Source organism: Nesoenas mayeri (assembly GCF_963082525.1).
Source record: "Nesoenas mayeri genome assembly, chromosome: 1".
NCBI lineage: Eukaryota > Metazoa > Chordata > Aves > Columbiformes > Columbidae > Nesoenas > Nesoenas mayeri.
Window position 1 is genome coordinate 29165080 of NC_137541.1, and position 21098 is coordinate 29186177.

At 40.1% G+C, this 21098-nt stretch overlaps 1 protein-coding gene across 2 annotated transcripts in view; it reads left to right on the top strand.

Moving 5' to 3' along the window:
* Nucleotides 1-21098, top strand: part of DOCK4 (dedicator of cytokinesis 4) — a gene marked incomplete at both ends in the record, with an annotated part of 231610 nt that continues 210512 nt past the window's right edge. For both annotated transcript variants that reach the window (XM_080361118.1, XM_080361119.1), the window contains one exon: nucleotides 1-37. In XM_080361118.1, the coding sequence (XP_080217244.1) occupies nucleotides 1-37 (37 nt within the window). The remainder of the gene's footprint in view (nucleotides 38-21098) is intronic.

Here is a 21098-nt window from a genome sequence, read left to right on the forward strand (position 1 = left end):
ATGTGGATACCCACGGAGCACGAGAAGTACGGCGTGGGTGAGTGAGAGAGGGGAGCGGGGCAGCGCGGGGGCGAGGAGCGGCACTGCCGGCGGGGAGCGCATCCCGCGGCGGAGCGGGCTCGTCCCGCGGGGCTGGCGTGGGCTGCTGGCGGGAGTGGGGGCAGCGCCCTGCCTCTGTGAGTGCTCGTGTCGCCCTCTCTGCGCGGAGGTCCCGCCGGGGCAGGGGAGAGCGGTCCCTTCCCCAGAGGCGCAACAAAAGGCGGCCGATGCCCGAGCCGCGGCTGCAGCGCCTCTGGTCGCTGCCCGGAGATGGGGCCGGTCAGCCGGCTCCGAGGCGGGCGCTGGGTGGAAAGGTTGGTTTTTCACGGGGAACAAAGCAGCCTTAAAATATCGCCGGGAGCGGTGACCCGGTGGGGAGACGGTCTGTGGCGGCGGCGCCCCGGGGAGGAGCAGGAGCGGAGCCGCGGGCATTGTTCGCGCGTCGGGGGTTTTGTCGCTGCTTCAGTGGAAACCAGACAAAGTGTCTCTTGTGGGAGCCGCGCTTCCCTGCCTCTGTGTTGAACTCTGTCCGGTGCAGGGCTCTGGAGCCCCTGATGTCACTTACGAAATGATCAAGGAGGTTCACTGTGGGGTTTTTTTTGACACCACCTATTAAAACCGCCAGCATTCGGTGAGCTCTAGTGGCTCGTCTCGGACAATAGCCCCCTCTGACACAGCTGAACTGTTACACAGACCTACTAGCGTAGTAAGCAGCTTTCCGTTTGTTTACGTCGTGTTTCGACGCGGAATTGTGTATATTACGGAAAAAGCAGGAGGAGCGGGGAGCCCTCCTTTGTTTTTGTGTGTGTTTGTAGCAGCGCTCCGGCGAGCGCGGGAGCCAGCGCCGTGCGGGGCCGCTCCGTCCCACTTGGAGTTGGTCCCAGATGTTGCCGTCCTCCGAACATTAAATTACAGAGATCATTGATGGGATTTATGTTCTTGACTTCTTTATTTGCCAGGTCACAGCTGGCTTGCGAAATATTGATTAGCCCTACCACCCGCCTTTCTTTACGAGGATGGGCAGAGGCTTAAAAACCACTCCGGGGCTCGCTGGAATGGCATGCTGGATATTAGCAGTCAAGTATTTCAAGCTGCAGCCCTCCTCTTCGTCTCTTTTTTTTTTTCCCTCCTGATTTATGAGCTAAAAATCACTTTGGAGCATCTTTTCCAATACTGAAAACAAGCAGCTAAACACTGTTCTACTTATTTGAATAACTATCCCCCGGCTGCTAAACAAGTGATATCCATTAAAGAAGATTTTTTATGTTTAGTAAACCTTTGCAGGTACTTGCACATGGATCACTGTCCAGCTCTCCCCCACTTCCAGGGCTGGTGTCACTGAAATCTTATGCCTGCTAAAGAGATACAGTTCCAATTTCTCAATAGTAGGCAAATGTGGTTTGCTACAAAGATCCTCTTTATTTGTGTATATATAATATAGTCACAAAAAGATGCTTATTCTTATTTAAATTTGTTCCATGGTTTTCTGTGATTTGCCTTCCAAAGGCTATTCAAGACAGTAACAAAAGGCCACTGTTCAATTTGGGTTCTCTATACCCCTATGATGGGGGTGATATCACAGTTAGTATGACCATTGCAAAATGTTGAAATAGCAATCTAAAGTAATTTTTCTCTTGAACTGTGTTTTTTGTGATGTGCTCACTCACCTGCATGATGAGTGCTGTCTGCGAAGTCTTCACACCCAATTATTGTATAAGCTATTGTGCTCTGCAGCAGTGGTAGGGGAGGCAGGAGAAAGAGTTGTATATTGCTGTATAATTCTTTAAACTTCACAAAGTGAATTTTGTAGATCAAACTTGCATTTTGCACTGCAGACCTGCTTATATATTTTCTTTTTAGTGATGACATTATTTCCAAACAGTGTGGTGTGGTGGTTTTTTTGTCTTATTTTGTTTGTGTGGGGTTTTTTTTATTGTTTTTAAACACTGATGTATTTATCTGCCCTGGTAAAATGGGTGTGTTATAAAACCCCTTTGAGAATCCTGATTAGTTGTACAAAGCATATGTATCCTTTGTATAAAGAGCTCAGGGCTTGCATCAACATCAGACCTCATCTGCATTTTCAATCTGAATTTTGCAGCACATGCTGTGTGCTGCACATTTGTACTGTGACATGCCAAAATGGATGAATAACCAGGCAACAGCCACCTGGTTACACTGAAGGGTTGCTGGTAACCAGGTGGCTGTGGCTCACCTGCATAGCCTGACTGATTCCTACTTTGAGGGGTAGTTAATACAATTAACAATCTTCTTCACATTTTCAAGCTTCTGCCCGTTAGGCACTGATAATATCTAATTGCTTTTCTTCTAAGCAGGTTGCTTGACTTTGAGTTCATTTACTAGTAGGCAGACATGCTGCCAGTTCATTTCCTAGTAGACAGCCAAGCTGTCATAACGAAGGGCATTATTACATTGTGACATCCTTTGTACAGCAATAATGTGGGGTTTTTATTTCTAAAGCTATAGGTTTTGTCAGTTACCTATTATCCTTCAGGATGCTAAAGGTGAATCAAGCACTGGAATATTTCTGGTTCTGAGAAGGTTTGCTTTGTCTGGGTTTTGATATCTTTATTTTCAGAAGAGGAGGTTAAACTTCTGTATTTCACTTTGAAATTCTACATGTTTTGAATCACACCTTCAGCTGTGTGTCAAACTAGCAATGGCATTGCACAAAGAATCCAGTGGTCACTTACGTGGAGTATTTAGCACAAAGTATATGGATGTAAGGGTAGGAGAGGTAAGATTTTTGCTGTTATTAGTATCTAAATCTGGTATATGTCAAATTGAGTTGACTTACACAAATGCCACGTTGCTGTTCTATGTGAATTTAGAACCTAAAGGAACAATGTTTTTTAGAACAATAACCAAACCCTTTGATAAAGTGAATCACTTAAGACTGCATGGCTGTGGAGCTGCAAGCAGCAGCTAGCAAGTGTAGCTTTCAAAGGTGACTTACTGATCTGTACAAACTGGAAACTTTTAGCTGTAGTAAGTAAATCACAGGACTATGTAATTATCTCGTAGCTGCTGTTTGGAGTAAAATACAAGTTCTGTTAGCCTGAATATAGAGGATCAAGTTTTCTTTTTGTCTTGCCAGATCTGCAGATATACCTGTATCTGTAAGGATGCAGTTACACTTTCTTGAACATAGGTGATTCATCTTTTTCTACTGAGCACAAAGTTTCTTAGCATTTCTGAGGAAGGCGTTTCTTGGATTAGGATGGACATATTAATTAAGGAGAATAATTTAAAGCAGTTGGCAAATGCATCATCTAATTTATAAGCAGAATGCTATTCCAGATCCTGAAGTGATTCCATACAGCAAAATATATACCAGTTTAACTTGGACAAGTTTAAATAATGCTTGGTATTTTTAGTGTGGTTAAGCTGTAAATCTGCCTTCCTATAGGTGTATGAAGTGTGGCCATCTCCTGTTTTATAGATGGAGAAATGGAAGGATGAAATTACTTTCTGCTGTAAGCTGGGGCTTATAAGAGGAAAAAGACAGGAGGTGTATTAGTTGATCACAGGATCAGTATTGACTAGCACATAGACAAAAGCCAAATCAATTGGCTTGTGTCTTGTTCTTCTGGGTTGCAGCCAGACTAGTCTTGCTAGCAAATCCTCTTGAAAGATAGCAAGACATCTTTCTCTTCATGCTGTAATTGCTTTTTTGACTGCAAGCTGAGTTTACTGTAAATGAGCTTGGTTTGTTTAGCTCAACAACAAAAAGACAAAGACTATTATGTGGTTAATGTCACATTGTATCTCTGTCAATAACTGTGCTAGTCTTCTAATAGAATGTGTTTTGTTTAACACAAACACTTCATCAGCTTATCTTAATCCATCTCCAATTAGTACAAATGAAGCCTTCAGTCTTACGTCTTCCATTCTTCTATGTTGAACCTGCCTCACAGTTTATTTGGAGTTCAGTTTGTATTTTTGCTTTGCACTAATGTGACCGCTAACAATGTTCTATATCCAAAAGTCCTGTCAAGCTGCCTTAAAACTGTCTAGGGATTAGGCGGGGCAAAACATAGCACATTTTAGGTCTCATGAGCTCTATTTGGCTGATGGACAGTTGGAGGATGATCTTCATTTTCTTGTTACAGGTTGTGACTGTTTGTGGGGCTGGTCACCTGCAAGCAGGTGAAGGTGAGGTACCATGGGACACTGAGTGAGGTTGGCAGGGTACCAATACTCCCTTCACTTCACTTGGGCAATAGGAGCCTGTTCTCATTTTATCAGATACTCCCCAAGTTCTAGCTATCTGAGCTGGAAAATGTGTGGTTGTTGCTACAGGAAGATTCTTGACACATGATACATTGTCATGGAGGCTTTTACATCAGTTTAGGATGTCAGGTATTTTCCTGGTCTTCTATATAAGCAGTAACTTCCAGTATCTTTGAAAACGAGCATGATTTCAACTCACAGCTTTTGGACAGAAAAAAAAAATCACTGACTATATTCTGTTGGAGAGCAGAATATGAAGGTTGGGATTTTTTGAAGTCATTTTGGTCATAAGACTAGCCTTAGCTTAAACAAGTGGGATAAAGTGGTGAAGTTGCCTTAAAATAAGACTAAATCAAGTGTTTTTTTAAATGCATTTTTTAGCAGCTGCCTCCAGAAAGTTCTCATCTTTCCTATTCACTACATATCTGGGCCTACTGGGGAAGATTTCTGAAGGCTGATGTTATTTCATGGTTAGCTGTATGCTGATGACACGGTTTTTCTTCCTCTTTTGCTGTGTTGAGGTTTTTTTGCCACCATTCTCAGTGTTGGAGTTGTGTGCCTACTAGCTGGGTCAAATTTAGCCAAAAGATGATGGAACAACAGTGAATTAAAGAACATAAGGAGTCAAGGTGAGAATGTGGTCTTACTGCTGAAAGGGAAGATGTGCTTTTTTTTTTTTTCTTTAAATCTAGCATAGGATAATGTAATCTGTGATTGCTTCTGGGAGCTCAGGCAGCACATGATGGAGTCACTAACTTCTCTGTCAAGGAAGCTACGACTGGTTATTTTATTCCAACCATGCAGATATTGGCAGTTTTTTGCACTGATGTAGGAGTGTCTGCCTTTAACACATCTATTTTCTGGGCTGCAGGTTAGGGAAGCAATGGAGCTTCAGAATAAAAGTGTTTCACATTTACAGCCTGGTTCAATTTGAACATGTTATCTACCACATTCTACAGTTTCCTTTTAATTTCTGAGTGTAATTCACCATGTAGGTTTTGGTCTATAAAGTTTTCCATAATTTGGGCCTTGGGATGAGGGAAAATCCCGAGGAGAGCATTTTGACTGCTTGGATCATTTGTGACACTTGACTGTATTCAGCAACTGAGACAAGGTGCTCTGAGTTGGCACCCCTGGGAGATGTTACTTCATTTCTTTAGTTCTGAGACACTTTGTGTGTGTGGGGTTTTTTTGTTTTGTTTTCCCCCCTACTGGATTTGTATTTGATTTGCAAAGGTACAGGGGAACAAACTAGGTAAATCAAAGTCCTTTCAAGCCTCTCTTTGTTTGGCACAGAAGGGCTGAAGGTTTTGATTCACTTTGTCTGGAATGGAATTTCTTATACTGTGTGGTTGGGTTTTTTTTTGCATGCAACTGTGTAAATCATTGAGTAACCTTCTGTTTTGCTTTTCCTAATTTTCTTACTATTTTTCCTTTTGTGAGGAGCTGGGCAGAGTGCCTTTGAAGCGGTCATTGTCCCCTTCCTGGTGATTTGGGAGCCAGAAGACCAGAGGGAGATGTTCCTTTTTATTTAGTTGCATGCATTTAATTTGTAAGTGTTTCTAACAGTATGTAATACAAAGGATTAATTTTGTTTTGGAGATAATCAACAGAAACATAAAAATGTGTGTAGAAAGAGCTGACAAGGTGGTCCAGATTAAATCTCAAGCCATGTTAACTCATCACTTGTGAAGGATGTTTGCCAGCAGGTTCTTTGAAATGCTGATAATAGAGTATCTGTAACTTCCATAGTCAGTGCTTAGTAGTCTTACTACTATGGAAAGTGTTTAGCACTGGAGTAGTTTTCCTTTTGCATGTGCTATGTGTATATGAAGACTTGACAAGACTGTCTCCTTGTATGAAATGGCTCCAGTTATTTAATCTTTTCCTTGTAGGTCGTGTTGGTTGTATCTTTAACCAATTGATCTGTGTTCAAAATGGGATAGGAAAGCTTTATCAGGTAAAGCAGGAGGATTTTTCAGTGTCTGTCATTTCTGGTGTGACGTTTGTTCCTTTTGTAATAGCATCGGGTTGACTCATGTTGTCGGGAACCGCTAATCAATCCTTCAGATCCTTCTCCGGAATACTGTTGTCTAGACAGTTATTCTCCCATCCTGTATTCGTCAGCTGATTATTTCTGCTTATGTGTCCTTAGTGAAGTGCACCTCTTTTCCATACTATTTCTTCCGTTTGTCAGCTGCACTGGCTCCTGAATTTCCTTTCTTGCATAAACCTGTTGGAAGCACCTTGTCTGACATCTTTTTTTGTGAGAGATGTAATTGCTAACAGAAGTGGAGCTTGTTAAGCAAAGCAATGCATGATGAACAACTGAAGACCCTTGAATGACACGGTGATTTGCTATTAGTTTGCCTCCTTATGTTTAAAGGAATGTATTTTTCAGATCTTTACAATGATGAGAGGCTGAAGTGATAGCTGTGTTCTGTTTCTCTTCATAGTGCATGTTTCTTGTTATTTGAAGTGCATATTCCCAGTTATACAGTTTAAAGATAACTTGTCAACTTTGCATTCTTGAGCACACCTGGAAAGTTTAGTTTGAAAATAATGCTGATCTAACTTCCCAATGCTCAAGGGTGGATAGGAGAGCTGCAAACACTGCAGCTCTGAAAGTCACTGTTCTACAGGGACAAAGAAAGAAGCTTGGATTTTGCAATTTGTAATGCATTGTGCTTGCTGTCTTTGAGTATGAAAATAGGATGTAATCACATCAGTTTTGCAGGATTAAAAAAACCCCACAGTCTTATGGGATGAGGCAAAAAAAAGTGCTCTTGAAGGAGAGCTAATACAAGTGGAAAAAACCCTGCTGATGCTGATTGCACCTTTCATCTTTCTCAGACATTTTTTTCAGATTCACATGCAATTATTTATCTACTTTAACAGTAACAGCTGAAATTATTACAGCTGAAAGTGAGTAAAGTCTGTTTACTCAGCTCTCTAGGACATCAAGTTTTGTTTTCTTGATAGTTTCCATGTAGAAAAATGCAAGTAGTAGATGAGTTAATAAATCCCCAAATGGGATTGTTAGTTTGCAGAACTCTCAATAAAGTGTTTGAGGAATAACTTAAATTTATTTCAGTTTTGCTTTCTGTGTTACTGGATTTCAAGTGTGTGTGCCCGCCCTTTCAGGGCCCTGGCAGCAGGTGGTGGCTGGTCTTAGGCAATCAGTAGGTAAATGAACCTGTCGAGTTCTTTCTGAAATGGAGAAGAAATGGAATGACCTTTCAAATCCATTGCTTGGGATTTCTTGATTTTTGTTGTTGTTTGCACTGAACTTATGATTTCTGAGTTTTATTTAGAGATGCAAATGAGTCTTTAAAGATGTGTACTGACACGTGTTCATGAATAATTTGCATTGAGTGTATGGGAATTTATATATACTGTGTTTAAGGGGTGAGCACCAACTGCACAGTAGGGCTTCTACTATAATAGAAGTTACTGAATTCTGTTTAGTTATTTTTAAAACAAAGCATTTTCTCTTACAATCATAAATCATTGACCACATATAATAAGATAATGTTTCATTTTTGGAACTCTTTGAAATTACAGGTTGCAGTGCAGAAAGCAAATAATGACTTCATGAAGCCTTATTTTAACTTCTCTCCAAAGTAGTGTAGTGAGCTATGCATGTATAAGATGCTGCCTGGGGGGGAATTACTATTTCTGATGCTTTGTCTTGTTAAAGAGTTAAATAAAAGTTAGCTGCAGAAATAGTATCATTTTGTTATTGTATTATACAAATAGCAATGGGTAACAGCTTAATCCTTAGTCAATCTGCAGGTATGTCATAGAATATATAAGTATGAAATAGTTGTGCTTATATGAAGCAGCAGTCATACTTTTTGTAGATAATGTGACCAATACAATACAGAATATTATTTTTCTGAGGAAAAGACCTGTATAAAGATGGCTATTTGATTCTAAGTGTACTTTAAAAAAAAGCATTGGGGAATTTGAATGTCATCAGTAGTTTATAAGATTCCCTAGGTGTAACTGTGAGGTACACTCCCTGGAACTAAGCATTACAGAGATGGGTCACAGGTTGTAAATACTGTTGTATTTTTTTTTTCTGTGGGAGAGTGATAGTAGTGGTTTTTACAAGGAATAAGTTGGCTAATATTTAGTACCTTGAAGGAATGTGCCTCTTTCCTTGTCTGTGTGGTGTTTTTTTTTTCTGTACTATGCCTGTTAGTACAGTGAGGATACAGAGCTTGACTTGGAGTTTCTGCCTTTGCATGGGACTCAGAATTGATCCTTCTGGTGTAAACATTGTCTCCCCTGTTACTGTGATAAAGAAAAAAGAAGTCTGAGCATGTATTTTTTTGAAACAATTTAGTGGACAACAGCTGGCAGAGCTGCTGTGTTATTCATGGTTAATAGTGGAAATGTCTTAAAACATTCTTCACTTATCTGTCTCTTCCCTATTCCTCTACCTTCCCCCACTACTCCCAGCTTCCTTCCTTTTTTTTAATCTGTAAAACTTCAGACAAAAAAAGGAAATCCTAAGGTGGAAAACAGAAGATCTCTGTTCTTCTATTTCAGTGTCAGAGAGCACGTGTCAGTTCTGTACAGAGTTCATTACTGTAGCTATACTTACTTTTCTTCCTCCACACACCCATATCAGAAAAAATTTAATAGCTAATTATAACTCAAGCCAAAGTGATATTACTTCATGATATCCTTTCTTCCACTTGGAGTAACAAGACCTGAAAGCTAAAAGTCTCCTTGTGGGGCAGATGTAGTTCTGAGTGCTCAGCTGTGTTGAACCAATGGGCTTATTGCTATCACTTGCCACATTAAATAGGTAATGTAAGGGTGGAGATATCTGCCTGCATATATTTTGTGATTGTATTTGTCCTGGGAAAATACATCAGTGACAATAGTAAGCATCTCAGGTTACAGATTCTCCAGTTGCTTGCATAACTGGAAAGCTAAATTCAGTAACTTGGACTGTTTTTTTGCAAATCAGATTGCAAGACAAAAGACTTATTTGTGTTTTCTGCATACAAGTTAGGCTTTTTGTAATTATTTAATTACTCAAAGACTTTGAACAATTTCTTTCTACCAATTAATTCAAAAAGCATAGTAAAAATGCTGAAAATAGGTGAAATGTCAGAACAATGTTTTTTTTTGGGGGGTGGGGGAAGTATATGTTCTTGTATGTGAGGCAACTGTTAGTTTTGGAATTTAATCTTCAAGATGGTATTTGGGGGTGTAACATAGTAAGCAATATTCAGAGGAGTCTGAAGTAATGGGCTTTCCTTTTTGGAGGCAGGGTAATAAGGAAATCACTCCACAGTCACCTAGAGTTTTTCTTTTTTAAGCTGCTGTCAGTGTTTGCTTCTGGAAAATACTATTGGTTTGGTTGGTTTTTTTAAGTTATTTTTAGATATAAATAGTAGCTTTGTCTCAACCTGAGCAATTATGTGCTTTAAGAAGTACCTTAAAACTTGTTATCTTGATGAAACGCCTTGGCTTCCTGGCAGCGTGGAGGATGAGTGGTGTCAAGTCTTGCTGCTGCTGTCTGTTGTTCAGCATTAGACCACATCCACTGCTTTTTGCATCTTCAAGCTCAAGTGCTTGTTTACATTCAAGAAATGTGCTAGGAAGCATTTAAGATTGAAAATTGTTGGGTTTTAGTGTATATGCATGCACAAGAAAGTTTTTGATTTAGTTCTGCAAAGCGCCTGTTCTCCTGAATAGGCTTTGGCTTAAGTAGCGATGTCTCTGAAAATGTATATTTAATAGTTATACTAAATAGCACTAATTTTAAAGATGGCTGAGGAAACTACAGAGGTTAGTTGTCATATTAAACAAGCACAAATTATGTGGGTCCCTCCTTTCCCAATTTAATCAGAAAAATATAATCTAGTAAACATAAAGTGCAGCTAGAGCATTAGAGAAATCACATAGGTTTTCATGATGGTTCTTACAAAGATCTGTTTGAATTTATATATTGATAAATACTGCCTCTAGTTCTCTTTTTGAGCAGCCAGTTAGCAGCATCATAATTGGGGTGTAAATGTGGTTGCAGATAGAGAGCTGTGGTCACTGTCTGTGTATTCTGCCTTTTTGTGGGTTCCTCAGCAAAATAATGAGAGAGTAGAAAGACTAGACTGATGGGGAGGCATTCGCTTTTGGAGAAGCAGAAGTCCGGAATAAACTTACTTATCTGGTAAGTGTTAAATAGACTATTTTAAACTAGCAAGCTACAATCTTTTGGTTAATCTATGAAGTAGATACTGTTTGTAGAACTGTCACAGGTTTGGCTTTTTTAATGACCTCTGTAAAATGCCATTTATGTTTTTACATACCTAATGTGAAACCTCAGAAGCACTCTGCAGACTACAAATAGTGGGTTTTATGTAAAAATATGGCATTTGTGTAGGGTGGGAATATGCACAGCTATAGTGCCATATGTTAAAGCAATTCAGGAAACTCAGAAAAGCATATTGTCTTGTGTGTGTGGGGAAGCTTTAGTGAGCAGAATGTAATTGTGTGGGGACCAGCGTGATGTGCCCAGGCCAGCCCTTGTGCCCACCCAGCTCTGGCCCATGTGCTTCCCTCTGCTCCCTTGTAACAGCTTCTGTGATGAAAGGTTGAGAAGGGCTAATGTGGCTGGAATCACTTATTTGGCAGGAAGGGATCTCTCCTGGATCAGCACCTCTAGCTGGGCTGGGACTGTCTGCCAAAGCATGTGTGCCAGTGTGGGGGAGGCAAGGAGGGTGCAGCCAGGAGTGCAAGAGATGGCAGGACCCCGGTGCTCATGTCTGTCCTGGTGCTTCCTTGTGGCATCCTGGCGCTGCCAAGTGCCATGGCTTTTAGCTCGTGGTGGAGCCTGTGTGCAGGGTGAGGCTGTGGGGTGTTGGGCCTCTGCATGCAGTGGCCTCCTTGGCTGGTGAGAGGTGGCTGGCTGGTTCTTGTGCTGCTGGCTCTGCTGCAAGGGGAGCTGCCTTGCTCGATCAGACCCACAGGTACTTCAGATGAGGTGTAATAGAAAGCTACACTTTGAGGAATTTAGTTGGCTTGTCAAGAGCATCTGACTGTTTTCAAAGAATGGGAACAAATAATGAGCTGAAGTAGATTAATTGCATGTCTTCTCATCCAGCTGTTGGCCCTGGATTCATGAGTGTACTGTTTACTGAACCTATTGTGGGTTCTAAAACTTTTACGAATTTGTTACTCCTATTGGCTACTGCTGTTCAGATACAGTCTTAATTTGAGCGCTTTGACTAGCATGGCATTAAGTGCTTCCTTATTGTAGAGGCTGCTTAGTAAGCAATTGCCTGTCCTTGCTAACTCAAACTCTGTCTCCATATGCATCAAGCAGAACTGGCCAAGCACATATTTTGGACATTAAGTTGGGATTGCCAGCTCTGAGAAGATTGCTAAAATAAACAGTTTGAGTGTCACAAGATTAGAAACTAAAAACTCTAAAGGTGCAACTTCAATTTTGTGGATTAAAATGTGTCTAATTTCACCATAGAGCAAAACTTCTGGTAGAACAATGACAGAACCAAGAACTGGTAAACATACAGCACTGAGGTGCAAGTAATAAAGTAAAATGAACCCAGATGTTAGAAGTATAACATCCTTTTGAGAGGTCTATGTCTCATTTTTGCATCTGGAACTTAAATGGGTGAACTTTGCATCCTTTCAATATAGTAATATGGGAAAGAAAAAGAAACATATAATCAAAACACATACTTTATAATGATAACATATAATGTGGTTGATATGAGAATGTGAATACCCTAAGATTAATGAGAACTACTCTTCTTCCTAAGAGGATGGTTCTTAAGCATTGCCATTGCCTCTTCATTCTTGATAGTTCTGGGGATAATTCTGATGAAAAAGCCTTGGCAGTTGTTCCTTCTAACTATCTCTACTAGTCTTGTCCTGTTTTCTTCTTCGCTGCAAATAACTCTCTGACAGCCCTCCTGGAAATACTCAGGGGAATGCCTGGGGCATCCTGCAGTACCACAGTGGTGTCCTGTTATTCTGCCTCTTGTCCCATGTCACTGAGTTCCCTTCTCTGATTTCTGTCCATTCTTTCTTCAGGTCCAAAAACTCTCACGTAGAGAAAATACTTTACTAATTATGCAATGTTTGTTTTGTGCCAAAATGAGTTTCAAACACATAACAAGCACCTTTCAAGCACAGGAATTGTTTGATTTGCCTGTGATATATGGGGATACTAGACTTTTCAGTGTCTTAAGTATGATCCAGCATCTTTACAACTTTGCTGGTACAGCAGCTATAAAGATCACATAATTTTAATCACATTGTAAGCATTTTCTTGAGTGTTTTCCCCCTCTTGTTAGAGTAGTTGTGAACTGAATTTTACTGTGTTCAAAGCATTCTTTAATGTAAAACACACCTGGAAGTGTGGTGGATGTGCTTGTTGTACAGAAATATAAAAGAATAGGGGCTAGAATGTGACACTTAAAATGTATATATGTTTTTCCAAGTCACCTTGCTTATGACACTTAAAATTGCTGACTGTGTTTTCAGCCAGTTTTTGCACAGTATTTTGAATTTATGTGTCCCTGCTGTTCAACCCTACCACAATGAACTGGGAGATGAAAGGCAGAAAAACCAGCCATTAAATGTCTGATAATCATTGTGATGGCTCAGATCCAGAATGCTGTTTATGAAATTTCCACAGGTGATCTTAAATTATGTAGCTTGTCTGGAAATGTCAGTATTTACTTTTTCCCCTGAAATCTTGAATCCTTGAACTACCTTTAAAATTTAAGGGGCAGGTGGTTGTTATCAGGCATCAGTGCTACTGCTGCTTTTTGCAAAGATAGCTAGCACTTAGCCTTCATGGCTCTATACATACTACTTGATGTTTTGTTATTTTTTACAAATCTACAATATCAGTTTGGAAAAAAGTGCTTTATGGGTGATGTCTTGTAGAAATACAAAGTTTAATGATAAAATATGGAAGTGATTTGGAAGAGAATAGCTTGGTCTCTTCAGTTCTGTATTTAATAGGAAATCTATTTGAGCAGATCTGGCTTTGCTGCTTTTTAGTTCCAAAGGTTGGATACTGAATTTCATCGTGTGGTCATTTTTCTTCCTCTGTGAAGGACTCAAGTTTCAGAAATTCACCAGTGTATAGTTCAGCCATAAAATGCTTTGACTTTTTCTAGTATTAGTTATTAAGAACTAGCTAAAAAGAGATTTCTGTATGGATGTTGACTTAATGACTGTGAGGGCATTCCTGCAGCCTGTGGTATGTGGTGCAGGCCCCAGGGAGGCAGAGGAATGCTGCTGCTTCACATATTGCACTGAAGCTCTGACACTGCCAGTGTGAAATGTGGCAGCACATAAATGGTACAGCATACTTGATTGAAATATCTTGAATTCTCCAAGCTTAGAGATGGAGCAGGATTTAATAGAACTTGTTTTGTAATCTCATATCGAGCTGTCTTCAAGTCAGCTTTATGCACTTGTGTGTGGGTGAATAGCAACTTGGCAGAGTCTTCTGGCACTTGGCTCCTCTGACAGCTACTCCAATAATCATTTAGAACTAGAACTTGTACCCTTCCCCCTCCTTAAATTACCCATGTGCTTCTCCCAAATATGACTCTTTCTGTACAACAAAAGTTTTGGGCTAAATTAGCTGGTTTTCTGATAATATGAAAAAAATCTATCCATACAGTTGCATGAAGATACATACGAAGATCTTATGCGAGTAGTTTTGTGGTTACGTACAAAGTGTTTTTACATAAAAACTATTTTTGTTAATCTTGTGAGAGTGAATTGCTATAAATCATGAAGTGAACTGAAAACACTCAAGTATGTTTATTTGTAATGTCTAGAGGTTTTTTAATATGGAAGCTTGCAGGTTGTTGTAGCAGGTTCAGTGGGAAATGGAAACTTGGGCAGAGATATGCCTGGGCAGTTAAATTTGGCAAACTTAGTAGAGGGTGGTCAGTACTAGGCTTAGGAAGAAGAGACTCAATGAAGAGTCATGGAGCTGAAGTTGACAGGCAGGGGCAGAGAGGTCAGAATTGCCATGTGCTTTTATCAGGTCATGAAGAGGGATTTAGAAAAGGGTTTACAAGTGAACTGACAGAGGGGAAAGCTGGTAATCAGCCACAGAGCGAGGAGCAGTTATGACTGTACTGAAAGGCACAGATGTATATGAAAGTGTGGGAAGCTTTGTGAGAAGCTTTCTTTATGCTCCCCTGATGGCCTCTTTGTGGTATCTGCTGCCTGCCTGTCCAGTCGGGAAGTTGTAATTAAGGTTTGCTGCAAAACTTGCAGAAGAAAGGCGGTGGAGGAGTGGGTCTTCTGGGCAGCCATTCTGGGCAATGTGCTGTCAGGGATTGCATTTTGGAAAGGATATATAACATTACTTGTGTTGATAATTGGATCTTATTAAAGCACACTTCAGAAACAAGACCATGTCAAGATTTTGAAGTGCTTGATTCAGCTTGTATAGTTCTGTGGTTTTAGGTAAGGACTTCAGATTTGAGCTTTCTGTAATCAGTGGTATTTATCTTAGTTTGTAGGTCATGCAGGTTTTAGTTTGCTAGATAACGACTCTGAGAGATTCTTGAATGTTGCTAATGAGCTTTGGGCTAATCAAAAGACTTTGTCCTGTGGTGCTAAGTAAGGTCTTGCTGCTCTCGGAATGAGCCGTTCCTCAACATATAAAATTGTCACTTCTAGAAGGCTGTTTCGAAACTTTCAGCTCACTGTTTAATTATGAGCAAATAAGTGCTTGAATTGAGAGCTCACAAGGTAATGGTGTTTCCTGTGTTACGGGCTTTAGCCATTGAGGTGCCAATGCATTAACTAGGAATAAGCAATATTTAGCTGCGACTTGAAGACTTGGTTGCTTATGTGACCTACAGGTGACAGAGACAGTGGTTGATTCTGAAAGATGTAGACAATACTGATGTTGTCTGTAAGATGTTAATGCTGCTTCACCAAAGTAGTGGATTCTGTCAGTGTTGCTTATGGGAATCAAGTTTGAATTTCATTTGTAAGTGGACTTTCAAGTGGCAAAACAATCCTGATTAAATGACATGTTCATTTGGCCTTAGAAGAAATGCTTTGTTTGCTGTATGAAACTTTAGCATTCCCTGTATTGTCTGTGCCACCTCATTTCACCTCAGTGAAATGTAGAGACTAGCAGAATTTGTGTACCAAAAATATAATTTATTAAATAAAAATAGGGAGTACATATTTGTTCAGAAGTGTAGAAAGTGATGAATGAGTGTGATTTAGTTGAACTAAGGTTGATTGCACACTGCAGAGTTGTGGTTTTTTTTTTTTGAGGCTGCTGCTTAGAGTGAGTGTTCTGGCACTGCTGGCAGGCACTTCTAGTTAGAAAATGGTGTGTGTGAGGGTATGTGTGCACCAGTACTGCATCACAAAGGGCTGCTGCAGAGTGGTAGGAGTCAAACCTGTTTTATAATGAAGTGTATGCAGCAGAAGTATTATGAATACCTGTAACATTTATGAAGTGGCCTTTTTATTGACAAATCGCAATACATAATCTTAAAATGTTTAAATGTTCTTTTCTGTATATAGTTCACTTCTGTAATCTTAAATGTGTATTTGAAAGTGCTTTCTGTTTTCTTATCACAAATATTGAGTAATGCAGCTGTGTGTGTTGTGGGAGACACTGGTGACCTTACTAAAGACTGAATTCAGGCCATTTGGCTACTGTCCAAATGCTCTGCCAGCTTAACAACTTGACCACCTGCTTCTGTTTTTCCATTCTCTTTGCAAATGTAGGTTTTGTTCATTTTTGTGGCATTTTGGCATTGCATTTTGTAAAAAAAAAAAAAAGTGAAATTAAATCTTGTGGGTATGGTCTACATTGTAGATCGCTTGGGGGTCTTTGTGGTTCTTGCAGCTATTTGAATTTTCATTAGCCATTCAAGCAGGGGTATGTTGGAAAACAGCAGAGGATGACAGCTTCTGCACCTCCATGCTTGTGTTCCTCAACCTGGCTCATACATGTCAGACTGTAAGACACAATGGCAGCTGCGCAGTTCCACTCAGTCACACTGCAGCTTTCCTGCGCTGCAGGAGCCTGGTGGTTATCCCCACTGGGAAATGTCCAGGTAGCTACTGGGGTGTGACAGTATTACTTAAACTGTCAAAAGATGTGACTGAGGAAAAAAGGAAACATGGATTGTAAATCTAAATCAGAGACCTAATGGTAAATCATTTTGAGTATGAATCCCTTAATGGCCTGATATGGTTGGAGTGCTGAATGGGGAGTCTCCCGTAATGAGCTACATTCCCACATCTACTACTGATCTGCTCATTGACTATGTCCAAATTACATGACCTCAGTGACTGGTTTGTAAAGCAGCACACTGAAAAGCAGGCTGTTGCTGCTGACTGAAAGCTTGTGTGCTTGTATCCTCTGACATAGCTGAGATAGTTCAGGAGTTACGTCTGGCTGGATGATGAAAACTAAAGAAAAAGGGTTGGCTGCTCTGACTGGTCACTGTGCTAAATACTGCTATCAGTTCCTAGAGTTTCAGCCTCATTTTTGGCAGTGGGTACAACCCTGATGCAGTGGTTTGGGTGCACATGGTTATTAAGGCACTGAATTTTAAAACAGAAAAATCTTAAATTACTTCTGGCATAACTACAAATGACAATGAACTGTTTTTATCTTATATGTTTAAAAATGTGTTAATCATGTAAACAAAGTTGTCTCCTGCTTTTTTCCATTGCATCTGAAGACTGCCCTGGATAAGCCAAACCTAGCTGAAACAAACGCTGAGTACACAAGGCTGTGACACTTCCAGCCCATCCCAACAGTACCGATGTTGCAGTGCGTGTTCATAGGATCAGTTCTGTGAAGCCATGTGATGTCTCTGCAAATGCCTGGTCGTACCATGATGCTCAGAATGGACTGTTTCTGCTGCTTGTTTGGGCAGGGGAAGAGAGTAGGGAGAGTCGGCTGAGCAGGCACTGGATATGGTTTTGATCTAAATATAGTAATCTATGCTCATATTTGCAATATCAGCTGGGCAAGTGTGATGTTGTTAGCTGGCCCTATTGCTTGTTAGACAGATTAAAGTGACTTGGCAATGCTGAAGTGGGAACTTTGGCCTGTGAGGCACAGGGTCTATGAAGAGGGTTGAATGCCTACATGTTTCCACCATGTGAAAAGGTATGTGTTTTATTAGGATGATGAGATCAGGCACAGGACATGGTTGTGCAGATTCTAGTGTAAGATGTGCAGGGGGCCCTGGATGGGGTCTGTGTACATATGGGTTTTAGAAGCTCGCTGTGTTGTCCCAGGTGTATCTGGAGGTCCCAAGGTTTCCCTCTGCCATCGTGGAGGATTGTTGTGAGGCTCCCAGACAGAGGTGAGACAGTGTAAATTTTCAAGAAACATAAGTTCCTCTATGCTGTCTTATTATGGAGTCTTCAACAGAAACATTAAGAATTCTTTAAGAACAGCTTACTGGTTTTGATAATTTATTTAACAGAAGTGGAATACTTGAGCTACCACTCTTAAGCTTTCTACAGTAAATATTTATGTTCTCTTTTGATTTGTTTGGTACCAAAGATGTATTTGAGCCAGTGTTCCTTCACTCATTTCTTTCTTCTCTCTCCTGCTTTATAAAAAATCTACCACAGAACAAGCCTACAACACAAGATGATAAATCTGTTTAAAACAAAATGCACCACAAAATTCCTGAAGCATCATACAAACCAGTCGAATTCTACCAATTAGTGTGTAGTATTCTACTTTCAGGATACTAGCCAATGAAATTAATGCATGCAGTAACAATTTTCTTTCTAAAGCGAGTTACTTGTGAGCATTAAAAGTTATGTGTGGGGAAAAAGTCTGATTTAATGCCATCTGATACAGAGGAAGATTTCTGGTGTTGTGTCCTGTTTATAAAGTTTCTACTTCCCAAGTGGCAAATATTGTATAATAAATGTATATTACAAAGATCAGTTGAGCAAAACATTGCTGCTTTGACCTGTTTACTATTAGTGTCTTGTGTGAATCATATGCTGTCAGCTGGTCTTCAGTGTCAGATGGAGATTATTTTTTTGTTCAATGGTGTACAGACTGTCACCAAGTAGTGGTGGATTGCTGCATGCCAGCAATGTGCTCCTGCAAATTTGAAGTGGTGGTATCTGGATTAAGATAACAAATAGCAGCTTTTCTTGGTATACTTTAAAGAAAGAGTTAGAGCATCTAAACTCTCCAGAGATTTATTTACTTACTTTTTAAACTGGCTGTGTGCTCAGGATATTTGGGTTTCAGCCTGGGTAGATTTTGAGAAATGTCTGCTAGGAAGAATTTTAAAATGTGATGAGGAAAAATTAGTGTTTTGTTTCCAACTTGTAAATAATCAGCATAAAGCCCACTTGATTTAGGGCCTTATTTCTCACAATAAATGCAGAAAATTGGAAGTTCTGTGATGGAATGCATAGTTTTGTCTTATTTTCTTTTTACCTTTTCAGTCTTAGGCATTTGGACAAGAGATGCTATCAATATCCAAAGCAGTTAGGTGTAGTAACCGTTGGATTGAGAACAGACCATTTGTTTGCCATACCTTATTAGGTTATCAAAAGAAGAAATGGGATCATTATTCTCCAAACGTTGCTCCTGGAGAAAGATTTAGTCTTATTCTGATTTAAAGGTTTGACAGTTCATATCCTAGAATGCTTTGGCTTGGAAGGGACTTTGAAGATCAGCTAGTTCCAATGTTCCTGCCATGGGCAGGGACACCTTCCACTAGACCAGGTTGCTCAAAGCCTCATCCAGCCTGGCCTTGTTGACTTTGTCATGCCATATTAAACATGACATGAAGGTGCCACACATGACCAATTGATCATTTTTGTGTACTCTGGAGAGAGTGGTCTTGGGTCAGCCCTCTTATAATCTCTTCCTCAGTTAATCTCAAGGAACTGACGTTGCTTCCAGCCCTACTCTTCAAGTTCTTGCACGCCTTGCAGAAGGTCACTGTGGAGAGAGATAGCGACAAGAAGTCAACTGGACTGATTTGGGGAAGTTGAAGCTTGGAGCTGTGAAAGTGGAAGCATCTCAGGCAGGAGCTGCAGGAGGGGAAGTGAAAACAGACTGATGATTAACAGGCAGGTGCCTGTCCAGGACTCCTTGTGCTAGCTCATTTGGGTTTTTTGTCTTGTTCACATGCTCTCAGCACTCTGGTGCATATATGAGAGCCTGGGTCTGATATGGATGTACTCCTGTTGCTTGTGTTCTGTCTTGCCTGGCAAGCACTGAGTTACATGTGTGCCTGCCTTCCCTCAGGCCCCTCTCAGTACCAGCTTGGAAGATGATGTAAAGTAGCTGCAAAGGCAGTTCTTCCTAGTGTGTGCTTGTACCAAGAAAAGCATTTGAAGTATCTTTTAATTTTAAAAGTATGGGGAAGACGTCAAATTCTTCAAATTATTAACTCAAATATAGCATGTTATTTTCATACAATAGTTTTTAGAGCTCCCAGAGCACATCAATAGCAGTGGCTGAAAAGCTATCATTAAATATATTTAGTGTCTAGCTTGCTGGGATCCTGAGGCCTTAGGTTCTATTGTAATAGAAATAATGGTGTCTGCTGTGGTCAGAGGCCTCTACCCTCATCCATATCCAACATACATACCCTCAACTGGCATCTTACATGCATGTTTTTTTGTACCTGCATTAACAAAATGTGAGCAGATTGGTGTAAAGTATACTTTGAGAGCTGCCTCAATTCTATCCATCATTGTAATGTCAGCATGGATAGTCTGGCCTGAGGCTACACTGGGTAATTGCTGAGGAAGTTTAGAAAAATGATCAATTGGAGTCATGGTATGACAGCACTTAAGACTCAAACTTGAGAAAGCTTTGAATATCCTGTCAAAGCACTTGCATAAGCTACATGTAATTAATTCTAAATAAACTTCCACTGCGTCCTTAACTGTGCAATCTAAAGTGTATGTAGGCTGAGGGCTGTGTGTGGTGTGCAGTGTAAATGTTGGAACATTGCTATATGGGGGTAGATGGGAATTGAAAGGTTAGAGTGCCCTGGTCAAAGACCTACCATGGGCCATGTCACTTTGAGAAGATGTGCTCACCTTTCCACATTTCACATAACACACAACATGCTGTTACAGTTTTCAGTTAATATAAATGAATTTGGAAGTGAGTGAATTTTGGTTTTTTTCAATGACTTTGGAATCTGAAGTAATAATACTGAAGATACTTGAGCTTACTTAAGTGAGAAAAAGAGGGGAGAACTTAGCTTTTTACCATAAGAACAAACGTATATAACTTTATTTTAAAAAGTTGATTTTCAACTCATAGAAATGTGTGCTTAAAAACTGGATATCTGGGAAAATTTTACTACAGTTACTTCAAGTAGATACATTGTTTTAATGAGTCATTTTGGTAAGATATTATAACTTATGATTGGCAGACAAATTCTTTCCTCTATGAATTGCTTTTGTGATACTAATGTAATGTTAGTCAAAACCACTTTAACTCATAAAAACAGGCTACCGAGAAGAAACAATTACTGAGAGCTGCAAACACTCAGGGAAAATGCTGTGGGTTCTCAGTTGATTTTAATGACTGCTTCTAAAACTCCTGGAAAAAGAGCTCTGAGATTTGTTCTTAAAATTAAACTCTGCCTGCATTTCTGTCCATGCACAGAATAAACTGCTGTATGCTAGTTTTCAAAATCTTTTCACAGTGGGTCTATAGCATTTCTTACTGTGTCAGTGTACATATAGTACTGTCATTGGACTTGTTTGTGCCTATGATTCAAACGATTGACAAA